At 41.9% G+C, this 16,112-nt stretch overlaps 1 protein-coding gene across 1 annotated transcript; it reads left to right on the plus strand.

Annotated features, from left to right (window-relative positions):
* The first annotated feature begins 850 nt into the window (after nucleotides 1-850).
* Nucleotides 851-12,406, plus strand: slc5a1 (solute carrier family 5 member 1). Its single transcript, NM_001171787.1, is given in 14 exon segments — nucleotides 851-1,057; nucleotides 2,095-2,166; nucleotides 2,707-2,811; nucleotides 3,275-3,334; nucleotides 3,458-3,562; nucleotides 4,369-4,474; nucleotides 6,238-6,318; nucleotides 7,645-7,856; nucleotides 8,689-8,932; nucleotides 10,163-10,313; nucleotides 10,458-10,626; nucleotides 11,038-11,253; nucleotides 11,404-11,509; nucleotides 11,630-12,406. Coding segments are annotated over 14 exon segments (1,974 nt in total). The 5' UTR covers nucleotides 851-925; the 3' UTR covers nucleotides 11,845-12,406.
* Nucleotides 12,407-16,112: the final 3,706 nt, after the last annotated feature.

Consider the following 16,112-nt stretch of genomic DNA (forward strand, 5'->3'; position numbering starts at 1 on the left):
GGCGCAGCGGGTTGCGTGCTCAACATATTTATTAAATAAAATGCGAACACCACGGAAAAACAATAAACAAGCTAACGACAGGAACAGAGAAGCAGGCTCAACAAAAGCAGTGCTATCAAACAACTACCCACAAGTTACAAACAAAACACACACCTATTTATAGGACTCCCAATCAGAGGCAACTAGAAACACCTGCCTCCAATTGAGAGTCCAGCACCCAACCTACACATAGAAAACTATCCTAGAACATACACATAGAAATACAAACATAGACCAGTGACCAAAAAACCCCGTAATACATAAATAAACCAACCTCTGCCACGTCCTGACCAAACTACAATAACAAAATATCCTCTATACTGGTCAGGACGTGACATCAGTTCATGCTGCAAGAGCTCTGACAGTTTGGAGGATGTCCTCTGGAAGTTGTCATAATTACTGTGTAAGTCTATGGAAGGGGGTGAGAACCATGAGCCTCCTAGGTTTTGTATTGAAGTCAATGTACCCAGAGGAGGACGGAAACTAGCTGTCCTCCGGCTACACCATGGTGCTACCCTACAGAGTGCTGTTGCGGCTACTGTAAACCTTCATTGCAAAACAGTGTGTTTTAATCAATTATTTGGTGTTGTGAATATAGTTAGTATAGTTTCATCTAAAAATGATAACTTTTTAAATGTTTCACTATTTACACTTTTCTGAAATTCACTGTTGAGGACAGTCCTCCCCTTCTTCCTCTGAGGAGCCTCCACTGGTCCACACGCACACGTACATACGTGCTCACGTGCACACACATACCTATCTGTGGGGTCAGTAGTACATAAGTAGCATTGCAGGTGACAGGGGAATCAGTAGCACAGCAGTAAAGGAGAGAGGCTTCTACAATACACCTGTCCTCTGGTCACCTTTGCAGCTCAGAACAGACAAAATGACTCAGGATTATTTTGGGTTCTCCTTAGTTAGAAGTGTGCCTAACAATGGCACCGTGGCCCTCAACAACCCGGCGGATATCTCCGTCATTGTGATCTACTTTTTGGTTGTCCTGGCAGTCGGAATATGGGTGAGTTCCTTAATCTTTCCATTGACACATTGACACTAAAACAACTCTGTGTCTGTGAATAGTTAATCCCTCAGAAAGGAAAAGAGAGCATGTTTTAGTTGAATCTGGAGAAAAGTTATTTTCTCTATTCTGAATATGATTTTTTTAAATAAAAAAATAGAAGCATCTGGATAGTGTTTCGATGAGTTTCCTTCTGAGTGATAATATGTCCTTATATTTACAAAAATAAAATATGAATTATGATATTCTACACTTTCTATACAAAGTAATTCAGATGTCCTCCAAATAACATAATCACTAATGGGTTAATGACTGGACTCATGCAGTACACTTGTTGCTGCAGATATTGTCCAATTGGGCCATTGTGCCAGGTACATTATGCGGAAATTTTCCTCAAGTTATGTCAAGTAGCCTTTGAATACCCAGTGTCAAGTAACCTATGAATACCAAGTGTTAAGTAGCCTATGAATACCAAGTGTCAAGTAACCTATGATTACCAAGTGCACTGACCTCTCATTGAAGTACCTGGATTGCTTCAATTTATGCCCAGCTGCAAAATGTATAATATTGCCAGACATTTATAGAACAAGTCACCAAGTATGTTTGAATAAATTGCTGAGGAATACTTTTGCATTTGTCATATTGTTTCAGCTGTGTGGAGAGTCGATACAGTACTAACTACACACCCACTGGGCACAGACATCAAAGTAACATCTATTCCTCGTTGGTTCAACGTACATGTAGTTTCATTGAAATGATGTGGAAACCACTTTGATTCAACCAGTGTGTGCCCAGTGGTTAGTGTTGATTGATGATTGACCCAAACAATGTTTCCAAGATGTAGTAAACCAACTGTGTGAAACTAACAGAGTCAAATTAAACACCTTATAAACAAAAATGTATATTGACCTTGTATATATAACTGAAAAAGGTGCAAACGACCGTATCATGTAACAACAAGGTTATTGATCAACATGATCCCTGATACATGAATATAGTATCTCAAAACTACTCAATTAATCCGTCTCTCTTTGCAGGCTATGGTGAGCACAAACCGAGCCACCGTAGGTGGATTCTTCCTTGCAGGAAGAAGCATGGTGTGGTGGCCAGTGAGTATGTCTTCTCTCAGGACAGTCTATTATATATTATAAACTGGGTGGTTCGAGCCCTGAATGCTGATACATTATTACGTTCAAAGGCATCGAACTCGCTCTAATTTACCGGCCACTGTTTATGACACTGGCCCATATTTGGAAAGACACACCCTGTTCTCCTGAACTATCCTAGTACGTGCCTGTATTCCATGGAAGTGTCCAGCTCATACTTAAATCAAGGTCATAATCTTTTATCTTGATGTGTTGGAAGCCCATAAATCATATGCTCTTCATTTGAGACTGCTCCTAATGACTCAATAATGACTGATGTTGATTGAACCAGTACACGTGAGGTGTCTAACTTAATTGCATATTTCCCTTCTATGGACCACGTACTTGGCAACCTTATCTTACATGGTACACCTGTTGTTGTTGTAAATGTTCCTTTATGAATGAAGTTCTTCTCAATGACCTTCCATATCCAAAAACTGTGAAAGAATATCATTACTTTCTGTATAAATTGATCATGAACATTCCTCTGTCCTTCCTCTCCAGATTGGGGCATCCCTCTTTGCGAGCAACATTGGCAGTGGGCATTTTGTTGGCATCGCAGGGACTGCGGCTGCAGGTGGACTTGCCATTGGCGGATTTGAATGGAATGTGAGTGGCAACGTCTAATGTAAATAAATACCATGATAACCTCTCATGCAAACATCATCATAACCTCTGAAACGTACCTGATATTATCACTCATCTCATCTCTATCTCTATTATCATCTCATCTCTATTATCATCTCTATCTCTATTATCATCTCATCTCTATCTCTGTTATCATCTCATCTCTGTTATCATCATCTCATCTCATCTCTATCTCTATTATCATCTCATCTCTATCTCTGTTATCATATCATCTCTATTTCTATTGCACTCTGCAATTATTTGTATAAACGTTTTTTTTACACGTTTATTCTCTATATTGGGGCTGATAAGCCTGTAGGTTAAATGTCACTATATGATCGATACTAGAGAACAGCAGTGGGCGAAAGAAGTAACACTTCTAGTAAAAAGAAATCTGTCATTTCATAAATTCCCCATCTGAGCCCTTAGGATTTGTGTTTTTCAGGCCCTCGTGGTGGTGATCATTCTTGGATGGCTCTTTGTTCCCATTTACATCAAAGCTGGGGTGAGAACAACCTTTTCTGCTATTACAGTGTAATTACCATTATACCATGCCATTTCTTACATTTCTGTAGCATATAATCAAGTGCTATTCCACAATGTAATCATGTCTACTGGATATGTTTAGGTGGTGACCATGCCAGAGTTCTTGAGGAAGAGGTTCGGAGGCCAGCGCATCCGCATCTATCTCTCAGTGCTCTCACTCTTCCTCTATGTCTTCACTAAGATCTCAGTGAGTCACTCATATGACTGTTCATTGTATATTACTGATGTTCAGTCCATAAAAACAACTAGGTACACTGTATATATACACTACCGTTCAAAAGTTTGGGGTCACTTAGAAATGTCCTTGTTTTGGAAAGAAAAGCAAATTTGATGTCCATTAAAATAACAGTTTTGCGGGTAATATTTAATGAAGCTGCCAGTTGAGGACTTGTGAGGCGCCTGTTTCTCAAACTAGACACTCTAATGTACTTGTCCTCTTGCTCAGTTGTGCACCGGGGCCTCCCACTCCTCTTTCTATTCTGGTTAGAACCAGTTTGTGCTGTTCTGTGAAGGGAGTAGTACACAGCGTTGTACCAGATCTTCAGTTTTTTGGCAATTTCTCACATGGAATAGCCTTCATTTCTCAGGACAAGAATAGACTGACAAGTTTCAGAAGAAACTTCTTTGTTTCTGGCCATTTTGAACCTGTAATCTAACCCACAAATGCTGATGCCCCAGATACTCAACTAGTCTAAAGAAGGCCAGTTTTATTGCTTGTTTCAGCAAGGGGCAACAAAGTTTCATCACGTTGTTAAAAGTCCATGTTAGTTTATGTACGTAGAAACAGACTCAACTTCACGAATACTCGGCCATCTGGTCTTCAGTCAGCTGTTCGTTTATGACAGTTATTGTATTGAATTTTTTCTTCATCCAAAATTGTGTGCTAGCCCTATAGAAGCCCTTCCTTTGTCGTTAATCCCCTCTCTCTCTCTCTTTCTCTCTCACTCTCTCTCTCTCACTCTCTCTCTCTCAATCTCTCTTTCTCTCTCTCAGGCAGATATGTTCTCTGGAGCCATCTTTATTAACCAGGCTCTGGGGCTGAATATCTACCTTGCTGTGATTCTCCTGCTAAGTATTACTGCTCTATACACTGTCACAGGTATATTAATACATACTCTCAATTTATACACTACATAACTGTATATAGCAGGGATATACACTGAGTGTACAAAACATGCTCTTTCCATGACATATAGACTGACCAGGTGAATTCAGGTGAAAGCTATGATCCCTAATTGATGTCACTTGTTAAATCCACTTCAATCAGTGTAGATGAAAGGGAGGAGACAGGTTAACAAAGGATTTTTAAGCCTTGAAACATGGATTGCGTATGTGTGCCATTCAGAGGGTGAATGGGCAAGACAAAATACTTAAGTGCCTTTGAACAGAGTATGGCAGTAGGTGCCAGGTGCACCAGTTTAAATGTGTGTCAAGAACTGCAACGCTGCTGGGTTTTTCACGCTCAACAGATTCCTGTGTGTCTCAAGAATGGTCCACCACCCAAAGGACATCCAGCCAACTTGACCAAACTGTGGGAAGCATTGGAGTCAACATGTGCCAGCATCACTGTAGAATGCTTTCCACACATTGTAGAGTCCATGCCACATCGAATTGAGGCTGTTCTGAGGGCAAGGGGGAGGGGGGTGCAACTCAATATTAGGAAGGTGTTCCTAATGTTTTGTACACTCAGTGTATAGCAGCGATATATATAGCTCATTCACTGAGAGGAGCCCTATATCAACTATGTCCATTTAAACCAATATGGAGTTCTTATCTGTAACCATGGCAGAGTCGAGTAAAGTCCATCCTGTATTGTTGTATTTGAGTCTTAATAGCAGACTATGTCTGACGGCACAAATGCCTTCCTCCAAGGCTGTTTATCTCCTGTACAACATGGGTAATTACCCATACTCCCTGATAAAACCTTGTTGTTCACCTCTGTAATGATGCATTAATTCCTGGACTTTAGTTCACTGACAGGCCATCAGCAAGGTCAGTGACACAACACGGTCTCTGTATAGGATTGGGTCTCCATAATACTCATATAAACATGTAATGGAGGTTAGTGTAGACTGTCTGCTGAGTGGCGCAGCGGTTTAAGACACTGCATCTCAGTGCTAGAGGCATCCCTACAGACCCTGGTTTGATTCCAGGCTGTATCACAACCAACCGTGATTGAGAGTCCCATAGGGCAGCGCACAATTGGCCCAGCATTGTCCGGGTTACGGTTTGGCCAGGGTAGGCCGTCATTGTAAATTGCCTAGTTAATTTAAGGTTAAATATAAAATAAAAGTCTCTGTACAGGATTAGGTTTCCATAATGCTCATATAAACATGTAATGGAGTTTAGTGTAGGTTTTGTAAATATCATACATGAAGGTGAGTTAACTGCTGAAAATAGAGTGACTCACAGCATCAAATAGTGTCATGCACACGTGACACATCGATGCTTTCGAGGTGCAGTCAACAGCAAACATTGTGTGCACTGTTATTCTTTGCTAGGGCTTGATTTTCAGTCTGTAAGGCAGCCCCACGCAAATGTATGTAGGCCACCGTATCTTCTCTATTACCATTGTGCTCAAATGAATATCAATGACCTACATGTATATTCATATACCGTACAAAACTACTGAGGGGAGTTATAGAGTCTATATGATAGACAAACATCAAACTAACAACTGGATCACTAACAGGCTATCCCTTTTGACCAAGGGCAATCATTAAAGTAAAAAATAAACATCACGTCTACAGTGTAAATGAGTACTACAGTAGTTTTCCACAGCTTAGTCATTGACTGTAACCCTGTATGAGTAATGAGTGGGATTGTGTTGTGCTGACTCTCACCATGTGCACTCTGCTTCAGGTGGACTGGCTGCAGTGATCTACACAGACACATTGCAGACCATCATCATGGTCGTGGGATCTTTCATCCTCATGGGTTATGGTAATGTATTTATTCATCCTCATGGGTTCTGATAATGTGTTTATTCATCCACATGGGTTATGGTAATGTATTTATTCACCCTCATGGGTTATGGTAATGCATGTATCCATCCTCATGGGTTATGGTAATGTATTTATTCATCTTAATGGGTTATGGTATTGCATTTATTCATCCTCATGGGTTATGGTAATGTATTTATTCACCCTCATGGGTTATGGTAATGTATTTATTCATCATCATGGGTTATGGTAATGTATTTATTCATCCTCATGGGTTATGGTAATGTGTTTATTCATCCTCATGGGTTATGGGAATGTATTTATTCCTATTCATGGGTTATGGTAATGTATTTATTCATCCTCATGGTTTATAGTAATGTATTTATTCATCCTCATGGTTTATGGTAAAGTGTTTATTCACCCTCATGGGTTATGGTAATGTATTTATTCATCCTCATGGTTTATGGTAAAGTGTTTATTCACCCTCATGGGTTATGGTAATGTATTTATTCACCCTCATGGGTTATGGTAATGTATTTATTCACCCTCATGGTTTATGGTAATGTATTTATTCACCCTCATGGGTTATGGTAATGTTTATATTCACCCTCATGGGTTATGGTAATCTATTTATTCACCCTCATGGGTTATGGTAATGTATTTATTCACCCTCATGGGTTATGGTAATGTATTTATTCACCCTCATGGGTTATAGTAATGTATTTATTCACCCTCATGGGTTATAGTAATGTATTTATTCACCCTCATGGGTTATGGTAATGTATTTATTCACCCTCATGGGTTATGGTAATGTATTTATTCACCCTCATGGGTTATGGTAATGTATTTATTCACCCTCATGGGTTATGGTAATGTATTTATTCACCCTCATGGGTTATGGTAATGTATTTATTCACCCTCATGGGTTATAGTAATGTATTTATTCACCCTCATGGGTTATAGTAATGTATTTATTCACCCTCATGGGTTATAGTAATGTATTTATTCACCCTCATGGGTTATGGTAATGTATTTATTCACCCTCATGGGTTATGGTAATGTATTTATTCACCCTCATGGGTTATAGTAATGTATTTATTCACCCTCATGGGTTATGGTAATGTATTTATTCATTGCCTCTTTTCCTTTTCCTATAACTCTATATCTCTTCTTCTTTGTCCTCCCTTCTTTATTCCCTTCCTCCATGCATTCCTTTTTCTCCTTCCCCCTTTCTACAGAGGATAATTTCCTTGATTTATTCTCTTCTTCCAATTCCTCCAACCTCTCTCATCCCTCTTTCCCAACCCTCTTCTGCCTGTCTCCTCAGCCTTCAATGAGGTGGGAGGTTATGAGAACTTCCAGACGCGCTACATGGAGGCCATACCCACTCTAACTGGGGTCAACATCAGTGAGAGCTGCTACACGCCTCGGCCTGACTCCTTCCACATCTTCAGGGACGCGGTGACAGGGGACCTGCCCTGGCCAGGCCTGGTGTTTGGCCTCACTGTCCAGGCCACCTGGTACTGGTGCACTGATCAGGTAGCCTACTGCTCCATAGGGAATGAATAAGTCTAACACCCTCCCTTAGTTACATGCGCGCACACACACACACACACACACACACACACACACACACACACACACACACACACACACACACACACACACACACACACACACACACACACACACACACACACACACACACACACACACACACACACACACACTTGTATCTTGCATATATACCCCACACACACTAATGTGTGTATCATTACTATGGCCACTCTTTCCAAACAGCTCTCAGCTTGTCTTAGCTTAAGTGGCTGCCTTATGAAGAAAGGCATGCTTTTAGTTAGACCCAAATGCACTTCCTTCCCACAGACTTAAATAAGACTAAAAGCCGGGAACACAGAGGTGACTGTGAAAAAAGAACAGGATGTTGACTTACACAATCACACACATGAGCGAGCGCTCACTCACACACGTTAAATATGCAAGTTGAAACAGTTTATTCAATTAGCAGAACTCAAAGCTTAAGGTTCTCTAATTCACATATGATAGCGCCATGCCTTCTTCTGTGATCAGCAATTTGGGTCACGTTTGGAAAGGGAAACATTTCATTTGATGAATATTTCCGCTAGAAAAGCTGCATACACATTTGTGCCTGTCAGAAGATCTGTGATTGTATGGTGCATGGAAGGAATGATGAGTGCATTTTACATCAAACCCCTTTCATTCCCCTCTACTCTGGATATTGACATATTCAAGCAATACAGAGGCACCATACTTATGTTTTGACCATGAAAACTTAATCCATCACCTGGAGGCCTTTTATCACTGAAGGCCTTTTATCTCTCCTGTCACCTAGGTGATTGTTCAGCGCTGTCTATCTGCCAAGAATCTTTCCCATGTCAAGGCTGGCTGTATCCTGTGTGGCTACCTGAAGCTGCTGCCCATGTTCCTCATGGTCTTCCCTGGCATGATCAGCCGAATCCTCTACCCAAACGAGGTGGCGTGCGTGGAACCAGAGGAGTGTCTGAGGTACTGTGGGGCCAGTGTTGGCTGCACCAACATTGCTTATCCCAAACTGGTGGTGGACCTCATGCCAAATGGTGGGTAACAGAAGATACTAGTCCATCTAGTAACAATGACAGTCCTAGCACCACTATCAAATGAAATGAAATTGTATTTGTCACATGCGCCGAATACAACAGTTGTAGACCTTACCGTGAAATGCTTACTTACAAGCCCTTAACCAACAATGTAGTTCAAGAAATAGAGTTAAGAAAATATTTACGAAATAAAAAAAGGTAAAAAAAAGGTAATATTAAGTAACACAATAAAATAACAATACTGAGGCTATGTACAGGGTACCGTTACCGAGTCAGGTTAGTCGAGGTCATTTGTACATGTAGGTAGGGGTAAAGTGACTATGCATAGATAATAAAGAGCGAGTAGCAGCAGTGTAAAAACAAGGGGGGGGAGGTCAATGTAGATAGTCCAGGTGGCCATTTGATTAATTGTTCAGCAGTCTTATGGCTTGGGGGTAGAAGCTGTTAAGGAGCCTTTTGGACCTAGACTTGGCGCTCCGGTACCGCTTGCCGTGCGGTAGCAGAGAGAACAGTCTGTGACTTTGACAAAAAATAATTGAATTAGGGCCTTCCTCTGACACTCCTAGTATAGAGGTCCTGGAAGGCAGGAAGCTTGGCCCCAGTGATGTACTGGGCCATACGCTCTACCCTCTATAGCCCCTTACAGTCGGATAACGAGCAGTTGCCATACCAGGAGGTGATGCAACCGGTCAGGATGCTCTCGATGGTGCAGCTAAATAACTTTTTAAGGATCTGGGGACCCATGCCAAATCTTTTCAGCCTCCTGAGGGGGAAAAGGTGTTGTCATGCCCTCTTCACGACTGTCTTGGTGTGTTTTGACCATGATAGTTTGATGGTGATGTGGACACCAAGGAACATGAAACTCTCGACCTGCTCCACTTCAGCCCTGTCGATGAGAATGGGGGCGTGTTCGGCTGCAGTCCACGATCAGCTCCTTTGTCTTGCTCACGTTGAGGGAGAGTTGTTGTCCTGGCACCGCACTGCACAGGGACTATGTTACTACAACACTGTTACTACTGCTACAAATACTGGATTCAATAAGTACTACTCCTTATTCCAGGAAAACAGTTGTTGCTGCCAATACAATCAACCATCACATTTGTTAATCTCTTCATTCCTTCTCTTTTCTCTTTTCCACACCTATCCTAATCCGCATTCCCTCCATTCCTGTTCTCCTTTGCATCCCCCCCGCCCTGCCCTCTCCTCCCATCCTCCCCCTCTCTCCTGCAGGTCTGCGAGGGCTGATGCTGTCGGTGATGATGGCGTCTCTGATGAGCTCCCTGACCTCCATCTTCAACAGCGCCAGCACCCTGTTCACCATGGACATCTACACCAAGATACGCAGCTCCGCCTCCGAGAAGGAACTCATGATCGCTGGGAGGTACAGTAACACACAGCTCAGCCTGCTCCAGTTCTTTGGACTTCACTTGCTATAATACATGTGTGTATATGCTTGTGTTTGTCTATGTTAGAGTTTAGATAAATGGGTAATATTGATATTGATGTATTATTCTTGGCTGTGTAGGGTGTTTATCCTGGTTCTGATCGGGGTGAGTATAGCGTGGATCCCTGTGGTCCAGTCTGCTCAGAGCGGCCAGCTCTTTGACTACATCCAGTCCATCACCAGCTACCTGACCCCGCCCATCGCCGCCACCTTCATGCTCGCCATCTTCTGTAAGCGCGTCAATGAGCCGGTGAGTCTCTAACTTAACCAAAGTCAGTGTGATATAAACTAGTTTCCTTGAGCTACTTGTGGTTTGAACTGGTTTATTTAACCTGTTGTCCAATTAAGCAATAAGGTACCTGAGGGGTTTGTGGTATATGGTCAATATACCACAGCTAAGGGCCGTATCCAGGCACTCCGCGTTGCGTCGTGCATAAATGACAGCCCTTAGGCGTGGTGTATTGGCCATATATCACATGCCCCTCGGGCCTTATTGCTTAAGTAGTTTATCTGAACTCTGCTGGCTAGGCTCAAAGGACCCTGGTTACCACTTTCACCATTTAATACCTTGTTCCTGTGTATGTTCATGTTATACGTGATGTTTGTGCAATTGGAAGTGAACTATGAAAATGTGTTGAGTCACAGACCCCCCCACTTTCAGGGTGTGTTCTATGGCCTTACGATAGGCCTGGCTATTGGCTTAACCAGGATGATCAGTGAGTTTGCCTATGGGACAGGAAGCTGTGTGACCCCCACTAAATGTCCAGAGATCATCTGTGGGGTCCACTACCTCTACTTCTCCATTATTCTGTTCTGTATCTCCTGCCTGCTGATAGTCAGCATCTCCCTCATGACCAAACCCATCGACGACAAACATGTAAGTTACAACCGCCCCCAATAGTCAAACTTATTTAGTTATTCTTCCATCCGTGAATGTTAATTGAATAAAAACGCAGTCTCTCTGCTATCTCTAAATTCATTTCTTCCCATGTGTTTGTCCCGTGCCTCTCCCTCCATCCATCTGCAGTTGCACCGCTTGTGCTGGCAGCTGAGGAACAGCACAGAGGAGAGGGTGGATCTGGAGCTAGACAATTGGGAAGAAAATCAAGAACCTGCCTTTGTGGATATTGAAGGTAAGAGAGGTCTCTCTCCGATCTCTATCTGTTACTCCGTGACACACATACAGATTTGATTTCTCACATTTACAACCACACACTGTTTCGTCATCCCTGTATGTTTGTGTGTCTGTGCAGAGCCCACAGAGGAGCCAGGCTGTTGTAAGAAGGCAGTGTTGAGCTTCTGTGGCTTGGAGAAATCGAATGCTCCCAAGCTGAGTGCTGAGGAGCAGGCTGAGCTGCAGAGGAAACTCACAGACACCTCAGAGAAACCCATGTGGAGGAACGTGGTCAATGCCAACGCCATCATCCTCCTGTGCGTCTGTGTCTTCTTGCACGGCTTCTACGGTTAAACATCTCCTCATACTGGACCTCCACTGCCTTGGAGTCTGCACTGTCTAACCATAAACTTGAGTAGCCTCCTCTTTCAACCCTGAAATCCCCCCAGACTCACAGGCCCACAACACACTGTGAATTGCCACCCCTCTTACACTCCCTCCCTCTATCCATCATCTGTACAGGTCGCTCTTAACCTCTTAACTCTGTAATCTCCACACCCCCGCAACGTGGTCAATGCTACGAACGCCTTACCTGGCTCCATACGTAAACGACTGGCCTAGGCCCTCTAACTGGGAGTCACAACGCTCCTTCGTTTGGTGTTTTTGTTCTTTGCTTTGTGGACTTTAAATGTATGTGCATGTATGTTGAATGTGTGATGAAGATCATGAGGATGATAAAGAGGATAATGATGATGATGATGATACTGATGATGATGCTGATGAAGGATCTGAATAGAACTCGGTGTCCAATGGTATCCAATGTTCACTTTGAACTTTCTGCCCTTCATGAAGTTACTATGGTTTGGTATATTAACACCAGGTGGGGCTGCAGTAGGAATAAACTTCCATAATTTGAGATTTGAAAGAGTATCATTACCAAGATAACACTGTACAGCCAGTGGATTTTAAAGCATTGACACATCAAATGTTGTTGGCAATGAGAGGAAAAAGGCCAATACAACACATTTACATTTTAGTCATTTAGCAGACGCTCTTATCCAGAGCGACTTACAGTAGTGAATACATACATTTCATGCATTTTTTTTTTCTTCATTTTTTTTTGTTTGTACTGGCCCCGCATGGGAATCAAACCCACAACCCTGGTGTTGCACACACCATGCTGGCATTGCAAACACCATGCACTACCAACTGAACACGTATGACATGTATCTGGTAGCTTTCTTTTACTGAATTAATAAAGTATTCAACCTTAGTTCGACCAAAGTTGAGAACTACCCTATTTTTCAGAGATGAGGGATGGACTCACAAACTCACTATCACACATGCAATCTCTGACTGACTACGGTAAATGGAGCCTGGCGATCAAAGGTCAAAAGTGGTGCCATATTTCCTCTTTCCTCTCGCTATTTTGCTTTGCTATGTGTTAATGAATGATATCTCAAAGATGGAAGGAGCAGTACATTTCCTCATGGTACTGGAGTAATAACCCACTCCATGCACACGCACACACATCCGAGCCATGCTTCTCTTTACTGCCCCCTGCCTGTCATTACAGTAAATGCATCTGGAGGACCAAGAATGTAAAATATCACAGTCACATGGGGTGGTTTACATTCTTTTAGTGTAAGGGCTCTATTCAATCCACATCGCGGAAGTTCCTTTTAACAGCGTGATTGAAATTTAAAGGAAATGTTCCCGCATTAGCACAGACTGCATTCACAGTAAACCGCTGCATATGTCAGTACAATCAGAAATTACCTTTACATTTCTATCACACAATCTGAAACACTTCAACTGTACAGATTGAATAGAGCCCTAAGTATACCTGTTACAAGTAGTGTACCCTAACCCTAGAATGGTATTAGGGTTGTTCCATGTCATTTCAGCAAGCCATGACACCCACCATTGCAGATTGTTCTAAAATGGTTTCTGTAGTTAGAAACAGATTATTTTGTTGAAAGACAATTTGAACTCTATGGATTGCACCCAAATTGGCCATTTTAATTTATAGGATTCATACAATTCTCCACTGTTCTGGTGCCCTGGCTACGACGCTGTGAACAGCGTGAAGCGAACCCGTGCACGTGAGCAGATACTGTGTGTGACTATGTGAGAGCGAAGTCTTGCATCTCGCTCATCTCAATATCTCCGGTGCTGCTCGTGGCAACATGATTTTACTGAGTGTACCTTTAAGACATGATTCCAAATAAATGCTCAAAAGCCACCAACGGACGCCCCAAACCCCACACCAAGCCCACCCCAACGCCCAGTAGGCCTAAACAGTTTCAGTTTTCTATGTCTGACAAGTAGTACGACGCTGCGGCCTGGAGTATTTCTTCATACTATGTAATGTATTCCCAGTGAATCTGGTGATGTTCATGAACCCCTATTCAGAGAAATGAGTCATTGAAGTCACTTGCCTTATATTGCATCTAACCCTAACCCTAGAATGGTATTATAATGTCCTACAGCTGTAATACTGAGCGCAACCATAACCCTTCAACGTCAAGTGTGCTATAGTGAGGTTTTGGATTGAATCCTGGCGTAATTGTAAAAGAACACAGAAAACTCTGCCTGTTGGTGCTATTCCAGTCCCTCTAACACGCTGCCATCTTAGAAGCATCTGTCTCTTGTCTCAAAACATCCACATATGAATTGTATTATTTTTGCACAAAATCTCTCTCTCTCTCTCTCTCTCTCTCTCTCTCTCTCTCTCTCTCTCTCTCTCTCTCTCTCTCTCTCTCTCTCTCTCTCTCTCTCTCTCTCTCTCTCTCTCTCTCTCTCTTCTCTCTCTCTCTCTCTCTCTCTTCTCTCTCTCTCAATTTAAGGGGCTTTATTGGCATGGGAAACACATGTTTACATTGCCAAAGCAAGTGAAATAGATAATAGACAGCAGTGAAATAAACAATAAAAAATGAACAGTAAAGATTACACTCACAAAAGCTCCAAAATAATAAAGACATTTCAAATGTCATATTATGTCTATATATGATGTTGTAATGTGCAAATAGTTAAAGTACAAAAGAAAATAAATAAACATAAATATAGGTTGTATTTCCAATGGTGTTTGTTCTTCACTCGTTGCCCTTTTCTTGTGGCAACAGGTCACATATCTTGCTGCTGTGATTGCACACTGTGGTATTTCACCCAATAAATATGGGAGTTTATCAAAATTGGATTTGTTTTTGAATTCTTTGTGGGTCTGTGTAATATGATCATACATTTGGCAGGAGGTTTGAGAAGTGCAGCTCATTTTGTGGGCAGTGTGCACATAGCCAGTCTTCTCTTGAGAGCCATGTCTGCCTTCGGCGGCCTTTCTCAATAGCAAGGCTATGCTCACTGAGTCTGTACATAGTCAAATATTTCCTTAATTTTGGGTTAGTCACAGTGGTCAGGTATTCTACCACTGTGTACTCTCTGTTTAGGGACAAATAGCATCCCAGTTTGCGCCGTTTTTTTGTAAATTCTTTCCAATGTGTCAAATAATTATATTTTTGTTTTCTCATGATTTCGTTGGGTCTAATTGTGTTGCTGTCCTGGGGCTCTGGGGGTCTGTTTGTGAACAGAGCCCCAGGACTAGCTTGCTTAGGGGGTTCTTCTCCAGGTTAATTTCTCTGTAGGTGATGGCTTTGGAAGTTTCTCTCTCTCTCTCTCTCTCTCTCTCTCTCTTTCTCTCTCACACACACACACACACTGTCTCTGTATCTTTCTTGCTGTGTAACACTCTCACATCCCTATTTCATCATAATAACAATAATAACATAATAATAATAATATCATCATAAAGATAACCTAATTTGTTTTTCAGACTGTTAAAGGGATACATCGGGATTTTGGCAATTCAACTCTTTATCTACTTCCCCAGAGTATACTTCCCCAGAGGATACCATTGTTATGTCTCTGCGTGCAGTTTGAAGGAAGTTGCTAACAGAGGAATAACTGGAAGTCTATGGTAACTGCTAGCATGCTAGTAGATACCATAGACTTCAAGTCATTGTGCAAACGGTAGCATTGGCTCGCGAAACTACCTCTAACTTCTTTCATAATGGATGCAGAAACATACAAATGGTATCCATGAGTTTATCTGACTCTGGGGAACAATCGTGAAGTATTCCTTTAACACACTGAAAAACACATTAGGTTATTAGGCTACTTACTGTATCTAGCTCATACAATACATGTGTGTATAGAGAGATATTTCTTTCTCTGTTACAGCCAAAGTACAAAGAATCAAGCAACTTCAATGGAATGTTTTCTCAATGCTTGGGTTATACAGAAGCACACACAGATATTCTTTCATAGATCATCTTTTCAGTCCGAGTTGAGGATTATTTATAGGTCAACATGCAGGCCTGTGGAGATGGGAAACTGATTCAAATCCTCGTTACGTAATGCTAGTCTGTGATGGCTGAGGCTGTGGCATGACGGCCAGACAGGGACACTGCTTTTAAGTGTCTGCCACTTTGTGTTTGTGAAAGCGAGCTAATGACATGAATATCCCATGTTTCTGTGATACTGCGTTTCAGTGAAATCTCACCATGAGTATTCAACATTTCTATGTTGTTTTGAAAAATGCAGATATAATGCTAATTTTAGTATGT

This window comes from Salmo salar, chromosome ssa01, assembly GCF_905237065.1.
Source record: "Salmo salar chromosome ssa01, Ssal_v3.1, whole genome shotgun sequence".
NCBI lineage: Eukaryota > Metazoa > Chordata > Actinopteri > Salmoniformes > Salmonidae > Salmo > Salmo salar.